The sequence below is a fragment of the Triticum dicoccoides genome, chromosome 3A, assembly GCF_002162155.2.
Source record: "Triticum dicoccoides isolate Atlit2015 ecotype Zavitan chromosome 3A, WEW_v2.0, whole genome shotgun sequence".
Taxonomy (NCBI): domain Eukaryota; kingdom Viridiplantae; phylum Streptophyta; class Magnoliopsida; order Poales; family Poaceae; genus Triticum; species Triticum dicoccoides.
The window spans coordinates 76,147,948-76,157,490 of NC_041384.1; the positions used below are offsets into that span (position 1 = coordinate 76,147,948).

Here is a 9,543-nt window from a genome sequence, read left to right on the forward strand (position 1 = left end):
ATCGCTATCGCATCACAGTCAGCGCGCCCAGCCTCACCTCACACGCCCCTGGCATTCGCGACCGGCCGACGAGACGGAGCTCCGGCCTCCAGCCTCCCCCGAGCAGAGCCGAAAAGGCCAAACAGAGCACGCGATTTTACAGCCCTGCCCCGCGCGGCCCCCCCTCCACCCGCGCAGATCTTTTCTCCTCCCCCTCCCCCGCGCCCCGCGCCGATCACGCCACCGATCCGGCCCCTTCCCGGCGGGGCGATGGAGGGGGAGGAGCGGCGGCTGGCGGCGTCGCTGACGGCGCGGTACTCGGAGTGGGTGCTGGAGGAGCTGGACGAGCTGCGTGGGAGCTTCCTGCTCACGGACCCGGCCATGCCGGGCCACCCCATCGTCTACGCCTCCCGGGGCCTCGCCGCGCTCACGGGCTACCCGCGCCGCGAGCTGCTCGGCCGCAACGCGCGCCTCTTCCAGGGCGCCGCCACCGACCGCGCCGCCGTCTCGGGCGTGCGCGAGGCCGTGCGCGCCCAGCGCGCCCACCAGGTCGCCATCCTCAACTACCGCCGCGACGGCTCGCCCCACTGGGTGCTGCTCCACCTCGCGCCCGTCTTCCACGCCGCCGACGGCCGGGTGCTCCACTTCCTCGCCGTCCAGGTGCCCATCGCCCCCGCGTCGTCGCCGCGCCGTCACCCGGGCCGGCCCCCGGCGTTCGCGGCGTGCCGGGAGGAGGCCAGGGGCGAGGAGGAGCTGCCTTGCGCCAGCCACGTAGGGGAGGTGTTTGTGGATATCGATAAGAGAGGTCAGTTCGATTGGACGTGTTCATCTGTTACCATCACTAGTACAGTGATCATTTGGGAGTAAATTGCACGATAATAACCACACTGATCAGTGGACCAACCATTAATTGCCAGCGAGATCATTTACAGCACCCCGTGCCTCACTGCTCTACCGTGCCTTGATATGAAATGTATGCGGTAAACAAGATATGTATACGATTGGCCATCAACATGGCCTTATTTGCTATAATTTCTTTCCATATTCATGGTATGATAATTACAGTTGCGCTGGTTGTCTTATTCGTAAGTACTGCTCACTATGTGGCCTTTTTGAGTTGTTAGTTCCTTCTTGGTTCCAAGTTTGACAATAATGGTTACACTAGTCTTGTTTCTTTTACCATTTCCAGGTATGGAGACAAGAAGAAGTAGGTAAAAGTTCTTGTTTGAGTTGGTAATATTTTTGTTTGAATGCTGCATACATGATGCTTTCTTTGTTACTGAACAGACTGTATTTGTTAAACCGGTCTTGACAGAAACATCCGTTTTTGCTTACAGGATAGAAGTTCACACATTAATAGGCCAAAAAAAAGAGATCCATCCTGCTTTTGTAGGTTTAGAGTAATGACGGGGCAGACCAAGGCCCGCTTGGATTGAGTGTAAAATTAGTGGGATCCCTGGTATTTTAGCTCAAGTTTGAACTAAATACCGGGCAGCACACAAAATTTACATCAAATTCAAACAGGGCAACCCTATGCATACTAGAGTTGCTATATGTGTAAGAAATAAAACTTCCTTTCAGTGGTAAGAATCCGAATCGTACGATAAATACATCTATTCGAAATATATGCATGTGTTCTGTAGTACTCCCTCCGTAAAGAAATATAGGAGTGTTCAGATCACTACTTTAATGATCTAAACGCTCTTATATTTCTTTATGGAGGGAGTATTTAGCGGTGCAACCGTGTCGGAAATTGAGCTCGCTCTCTTAATGAAGATTCAGTTTAGGTAGCGAAACAACACACCAATCTAGCCTGAGTTTCCATTCTTATATATTAATACTGTCATGTTAGTTCATTGAGTCCAGTCTTGCAGAATATGGTGCCTTCTGCCTATTTGGATGTGTGGTTTATACTTAACCTGGCATTTTCACATTATGTTTTTCTCCCCACAAAATTAAGTAGTACTGGAAGCAGAAGTTCTAAATATGTTGTTGCTAGTTTAATGTTGCAGGGCTGGAGGCTGAGGAACCGCGTATAGCTAGCGGCTGTGACAAAGAGATGGCTCTAAGCACAGCAAACAGCATCTTCTCTACACTGAACCGCTATAGCAAACTAACTGGTTTGGTGGTTTGTGAGAGGAGATGTGATTCTGTTGGTATCCCAGCACTCAGCTCTTCCTTAAATCTCTCCCTCGGTAGAATCAAACAGAGCTTTGTATTGTGAGTTATTTGCATATTCTTGTTCATTTGTTTAATTGTCTTGGATTAATTCTGTCGTGTTCATAGTCTTATTTATGTTGTTCATGCCTGGCTTATTTACTAAATGCACTTTGATTTTCGATTTTAACAGAACTGACCGCCATTTGCCTGACATGCCGATAGTCTATGCTAGTGATGCCTTTCTATCATTAACAGGTACATGTTCCTTTATTATTCTAAATACCAGAGTATGTGTTCCATGAACTTTTATAAAGTAATCCATTGATTGTAATAAGGGGAATATATGATGTGCAGCTGTCTATGATCAGTATTACTTCCGCATTTCGACAGTTTGAGGCCTCTTAGCTCAAGTGGCTGAAACTTTTTTATGATCTAGGGATAGTGGGACATCTTGTTTTTTGGCATGTTTGCTGGGATGTTCTCCTATGAAATGCATATATTAGTTGAAGTGCAACAGGCTGACTTTCCACATGTTCTTGAGTTCATATGGGCATGATTGATGTGTAGCATTTGTAATTACTTTCTAACATTATGTTAGAAATGCAAAAGAAAACCTCTTCCTGACATATGAGAAACATATATAGCTGCTTGCAACGTGCTGAATCCTGGCGGGTTCTTGAGTTAAGCTGGGCAGGGTTGATGGGTTGGATTTGGAACTACCTTCTGAAATGATGATAAACAATGCAAGGTGGTGCCATCGGGATGTCATAGCATCAATTCAATGACTTCATGGTGTTTACATATTGGGTATGAGTAGGAAAATGTGAAAGTCATAGAGTATGGTTAGAAAGATCTAATAATTGTATCTCTTTGCTAAAACATACAGATAATGCGGGCAAAGATTGACCTTGAAAAGATTGTCTGTATGCAGGCAAAGGTTTCTGCTGTTCTAATCATCTTACTTATCCAGGTTACTCAAGAGAAGAAATATTGGGCTGTAACTGCAGATTCTTAAACGGTCCAGGTACTAGTGCGGAGGTTTTAGAGGAGGTGCGGACCAGGATTTCCGAGCTTGTTTGATTGCAATTTTCCTTGTCAAATATGCTCACTTATCAAATTCCTATTTGAAATTGAATGCACAGATAAATCGGCATATCTGTCGTGAGGAGGCTTGCACAGTGCATTTGCTTAATTACAGGTGCGCATTTGCATAATATCTTAATTTAGTAGTTATCAGGTTTAGATTATGTAAACAACTTAACAGAACTCTTAATTGTTATGCTTCCTATCAGGAAAGACGGAAGTACATTCCGTGACCTGCTACATGTGTCTCCCATCCGAAATTCATCGGGCAAGGTTGGCTTACATCCTTTTCAGGTCTTTCCTGGAAGTCACTGTGCTTCTGATTCATCTGCCTTGCTTTTCTAGTAACGCTGAAACTGAATACTAAATGCAGCAAAAGTACTTCTGTAGCAAGCCTAAATTATGTGCTTAGTGTCTTCTGACCTTTCAAGTGGAAAATACAATTTATGGGATTCTTGTTCTTTTGAGCTTAAGTTGGATGGGTTCGAAATGTAGCAGTCTGATTTTGGAAAAAAGTTGGACTAATTATCACATTGTGCAGGTCGCATTTCATGTGTGGGTTCACCTTGATGAGAGCGCGAAGCATGATTTTAGTGGGTTGACCCCTGAGGTATGGCAGCTCGGTGCTGTTGGTGCTGTAAGAGTTGCAGTTAGAAGCCTGTCTGCGTCAGGTAGCCTGTTGAGACCGTCCCAATAGCGTTTTTCTGGTTTCTTCTTGATTTTGTGCGACGTTGACTTGCCAATGTTTGTATGTAAAGTAACTGCTTAGTGAAAGAGATTATAGTGCATATCATGGGAAAATGGCTGGTAAATACATGAAGTTGTTGTGAATTTTGTAAGTACGCAAAATGAAGGAAAATTGATAGGGGGTGGGGGGTGGTAGTAGTTCAATAGCTCTTTTTTTTTCTTGTCGAAAAGGGGACTACCCCGGCCTCTGGCAAACATGGGGAGAGTATGGTCCATAGTGTCAAAAAGGGCTTCTATAATGCAAAACATGGTCCATTTGATTTATTTTTTGCGCATAATGGTCCATTTGATTTGACCCAGCAGGGTCTGTTCTGGAAAATATTCTACTCCCTCTGTTCCTAAATATAAGTCTTTGGAGAGATTTCACTATGAACCACATACGGAGCAATAATGAATCTACGCTTTAAAATGCATCTATATACATCTGTATGTGGTTCATAGTGAAATCTCTACAAAGACTTATATTTAGGAACGGAGGGAGTAAGTGTCATGTAAATTTGGTATGTAAATGAGTACACATAATTCATGCGACTGGGTCTGGGGAGTTGAAATATACAGATAGAGTTCTTTGATTTCGTAGTTCATTTTCCATCCTCCATATGCCTACTGCGAAAAAGGCGCAAAATGATCTATTTGATTTGACACAGCTGGTTCTGGCAAAATTTACAGTTTGTCTCTCTAAAAAAATGGAGCCTGTCATGTAAATTTCGTGTGTAAACGAGAAGGGAGCATTTCGTCCGACCTGCGAATTCAAGCCCACAGATTGAGAGTCGTCCTTTTGGAAAGAGGCTTGCATCGGCCACTGGCGTGCGTACGTGACCCGGCCCGAAAACGACTCCGTACTTTGTTCTGTTCGTAAAGCTCTAACAAGAACGCCTAATCTTATCTCATCTCATCTTGGACTCTTACGGCAGGTACACTGGCCCAACGCAGCCACTTCCGTCGCATTCCCACGCACGACGCTCACGATCGAGCTTCGTACCTTTGCTGCATCCTCAACCGCTCTCGAAAAGGACGAAGGAATATCTCATAAACACAGCCTTTTTTCTTTTTGCGGAATATACTACTGTATCTCATAACACAACCTGACAGCAGACACTAAGCTGCCGAAAACCACCATAATTGTGTGAAGTAGCGTGGAAAGCCATCAAAACGCCAACAATTTACAAAAATCACCAAAATCTAGCAACATTTTTTCCCCAGAACCACTAAAAGGCCGATTAATCGTGTTTGATAGTGAATTACAAAGGATTTTTTTTAACAAAAATGTAAATTATAAAGGATTGGTCGACGAAATATGAATCGGAAAACTCGACATGTGGGAGCCATTATTAGGGTAAACGTGGCAGTGGTTGATGGCCCGTGCAAACGGCTGTTAGACGGCGCTTCTTTGCCGCCTCTACAGTGTGTGCCCCGCGCCAGCTATCGGCTCCGACGGGTCAACCAACCGAGCATTGAGAATGGACCCCACCGGTCAGATCCGGTGTCAAAACACAGCCAACCGAGCAGTTAGTGGTTTTGGCTATATTTCTTTTAGGCCTCCTTTGGTTCATAGGATAGGATTATCATAGGAATAGGAATCTTGTAGGAAATGAGATAACATGTATCTCAAATCCTATGAGTAGGAATAGAAAACAAGATGTCATTTGGTTGACACCAAAGGAATTTTTCCATTGAGTCTAGGCTTTTTTTTATTTTCCTATGAAATGTGAAGGATAGGAACCAATCCTATGTAGGAATAGGAATCCATTCCTATGAACCAAAGAGCTCTAAAGGAAAAAAATCCAATAAGAATCCTATCCTCTAGAATTCCTATGAAATTCCTCTAAACCAAAGGAGGCCTTACTGGATTTCGTGTTTTTTGCAAACTGTTACTACCGTTTTCGTGGTTTTTAATAATTTAGTCCACATCATTTTATTTAGTAATTGTTCTTGTCATCTGTGTATCCAGTTGCCACAGCGATCGTCATCCGGTTAATTTTGCTGACGATATGCAAGAAGCAGTGCGAAGGGGGATAGGTGACGTGACGAGAACCTTCCTCCGTATGGCCAATGGCATGAAATATCTTAGCTTAAGCTCATGTACGTGGTGGTCGACGAGAGAGAGAATTCCCTAGCGGGCAAGCAAACACGTACCATGCAGAATTTTTACACCACAAAAGCGGGAGCCGATCGAGCTCACAAGTCACAAATACTTAGGGTCCAGCGTTCCATCGTCGTCGTCGTCGTCCACGGCCCCGAGCACCTGACCCGGAGCTTCCAGGTGCTCGGTCTCGTCGTCTCTGCCGGAGAAGCCACGGCAGGCGATGGTGACCGCGACCGGCACATGCCAGTGCGCGCAGATTCGGCTGCCGCTGCGGCTACGCGGGGCACCGATCGATCAAATCTCCCGGGCTGCGGCTGCGCGCGCGTGCCCGAGTTGGACGGGAAGCCGCCGGTTAAGCAAGTAAACGGGGCGATGAATTGTCCATTCCACTTGCCTCGCGCCACCGCCCACCGGAGTAAACGGCCACGTTGTCATCGTCCTCGTGCGCCACGCATGGCGCCTCCGGGTCGGGGTGCGGGGCAGACTACACTGCCATAGACAGCTACTCCTCGCGGTACATTTTTCGGGTTCAGCCAGTTCCCACGGCACTCGCCGCACGTGGACATGAACTAATCTGAACGAGACACGTGCCGACGCTTTTTTCTCTTTATTTTCTCAACGCTAGCGTGGCGTTGCGGAGCACTCTAGCTCGAGACACCACATGCATGTCGATTTCATGGGGTACGTGCTAATTCCACGTTTTCTTTACGGCGGTGCATGTACCATGTATACGTAGATTCATGGTGGCTGCGCAAATTATGCCAAATATAAGTCTTTGTAGAGATTTTATTATGGACCACATACGGATATATGTAGATGCATCTTAAAGTATAGATTCACCCATTTTGCTCTGTATGAAGCTCATACCGAAATCTCTAAAAAGAGTTATATTTAGAAACAGAGGGAGTATATCTTAATTTCAGCTACCTGTTTGCCTTTTAAAACAAATACTAGAATAAAATAATCGACTACTTGGAGAGAAGCACGGGCAGGGATGTCACACCTGAACTCCCATCATTGATGCTTCCAACGTGAACTAGAAACTCACTTGGATGCATGCAAGGGCATGGGCTTTTATGACTAATCATTGATAATTCTCTTATAATGATTATATCATATCTAGGATACTTTTGCTCCCTTGTATTGCATCTAACCCCTTGTAGGTATTTGGATATATATCATTCCACAAGTTTGCTCTCAAAGTCCTATCTCGAAGCAAACAAATTTGGACCAAGTATCTTTATTTTTGGTGTGCCCAAGGAGCAAGACAACTCAAACATATATATCCTTTGACATTAATTGACTACATATTCCACTCTTGTCATTTTGGATATACATGTTCCTTGCAAGACTAACCCATGTAGGAAGATGAACTACTAACGAAAAGGATTGCTCCCAACCTCACTCCATGAGCATCCACTACAAGTTCAACTACATGATGGGAGTCAACACCAAAACCCAATGTAAGTCTTCACATCTTAGAGAAGTTTTACTCAAAGACATGAACCAAAGCAACTCCACAAGAGGTGCATACATTGAAATGCTTAAACGAAAAATGGTAACCCCATTTTGAGCTTAACGAATATACTCTAACATAGGTGACCTAGGTGACCTAGTCGCCGACCCTCTTCCAGATGAAGTTCCTAGTGTCTCTTTTAGATTCTTTTTCTCGTTGCATTTGGTTGTTTTATCCCCTTCCATAAAAAAACTCCATCTAGATGCTCTTTTTTTTCTTAGCCAGTTTTCTTCTCCCAAATCAATTCATTGTAAATTCTATTAGAATTCAATGCAAATCTTTGTGAGAGCCTATTTGTCTAGTGAGCTGAGTTGACAAAACCTTCTCTTTGCCTTGAACTCGGTACTTCCGAATAGAATCACATCGGCTTCACCAAAATGCAATTTATCATTGCATATATGTTCATCGGTTCAATCGAAGAGGACAAACTCAGATCCACTGATGTGATCAGTCCGTGTCATCTCCAACATAGACTCACCGACTGATCCTTCTTGGAGACACCGGTGTCACTGCATAAAGAAATTTCTGTTAAACTTTTCTTTGATTCTTTCTTCTCTAGCTCCACTCAATGATTGTTTCCCTCTGCCTGCATCTGAAGCTAAATCATAGCTAGTTGCGCCTCTCGAGGACCATGCCTTCTTGATCAACATCCTTGATATTAACCCTTCTTGGAAATTGATGTCAAATGGGGAGAGATATGCACACCAAAGCTCATTTACAAATCTCTTCTATAAAAAGGAATATCTTAAAGGGAGAGAGAGATGCATTTTATAAGAGGAGATGATCCTGCATGTTTCTAAAGAGGGGAGAAACATGTTTTTGATCCTAGTTGATCAAGTTATTTATGTGCTCTATTGTTACTTGTGTTTGCTCTGATTTATGCTTTGATTTTATCTTACCCTACCTACTCCCAATATCAAATTCTAAAGATTCAGGGGGAGAGGAAGCTCAAGTTTAGGGGAGAAAAATCCTTGGAACTCTATTGCAAATCTTGTTTGATCTTTTGGGGACATGGTTGCACCTAAAGAAGTATTAGCCTAGTGATACTCTTTTCTATACATGTCATCCCAATGTTGGTATTCTTGATGGTCTTGTATCTATTCTCTTTGAAGATTTTATCTTGTGTTATGTAACCCTGTTTTCTCAAGTGTATTTCTTCAGGAAATTGATCAAGCACCTCAAGGTAAGTATATGCATCACCCATTTGCATGATGATCTCCTGCTTGTTGCACATATTGTTTGCAAGAAAGAATCATGGACATGAAGACTCTGCTTTCTCATTCATTTGCTCTGATGCATATAACCAAGATACATGTAACACACTTCTGATTCCTTACTACTGTGCATCTATATGCCTAAGGCTACCATCATTTAAATGGTTGCACACTTGTAGGGGGAGCATATGCATGTTACATGTTCTCTCAAAGCTTTCATACATCTCTTGCAATTTATCTACTTTAAGCTTTTGATGTATGTTGTCATCAATTACCAAAAAGGGGAGATTGAAAGCACATTTGCTCCCTTGGTGGTTTTGGTAATTCATGTCAACATACATATTGTTGGACTAATGCTTTTATCTAGTATATTTTAGAAAAGTTCAACATTGGCATGACAAGAAAATGAGGGCGTGGACCCCTTCAAAATGCTAAGGACATGGACTAGCAAAGCTTCAAGACTCTACATTTTTGGTTAAGTGATCCAAGATCACATTGAGTTCATAGGAAAGATAATACTATTAAAAGGGGATGAGGTTTTTGTAACACCCCCATGTATTAAGCTATAGTAACCCCCCTTGATTATGTTAAGTCACTTTGCTTAACAGTGCTTGATCATTTTGGTTCAAATCTCATTTCAAATTCCAGCTCTGAATTCAATTCAAATTTAAAGTGAGAATTTAAATTCACAAACATGGTTGGAAAATAGTTCATCATTTAGCAAATATTCCAAAACAAATAATGGTTAAGGAAAACAA

The 9,543-nt window shown here is 43.5% G+C and overlaps 1 protein-coding gene across 4 annotated transcripts; it reads left to right on the forward strand.

The window, feature by feature from the left end:
• The first annotated feature begins 8 nt into the window (after positions 1–8).
• On the forward strand, positions 9–4,233 carry LOC119267245 (protein TWIN LOV 1-like). Of its 4 annotated transcripts, none has more exons than XM_037548600.1 (8): positions 9–784; positions 1,169–1,186; positions 1,992–2,199; positions 2,330–2,394; positions 3,110–3,189; positions 3,282–3,337; positions 3,432–3,516; positions 3,764–4,233. In XM_037548600.1, exons 1-8 carry the CDS (start codon positions 250–252, stop codon positions 3,917–3,919), a joined length of 1,203 nt encoding a protein of 400 aa, XP_037404497.1. In that variant the 5' UTR covers positions 9–249; the 3' UTR covers positions 3,920–4,233. The 4 variants fall into 4 exon arrangements, with proteins under 4 accessions (XP_037404497.1, XP_037404498.1, XP_037404499.1 ...); XM_037548602.1 differs by having other exon boundaries at positions 12–784; positions 3,432–3,495; XM_037548601.1 differs by lacking the exon at positions 1,169–1,186 and having other exon boundaries at positions 10–784.
• Positions 4,234–9,543: the final 5,310 nt, after the last annotated feature.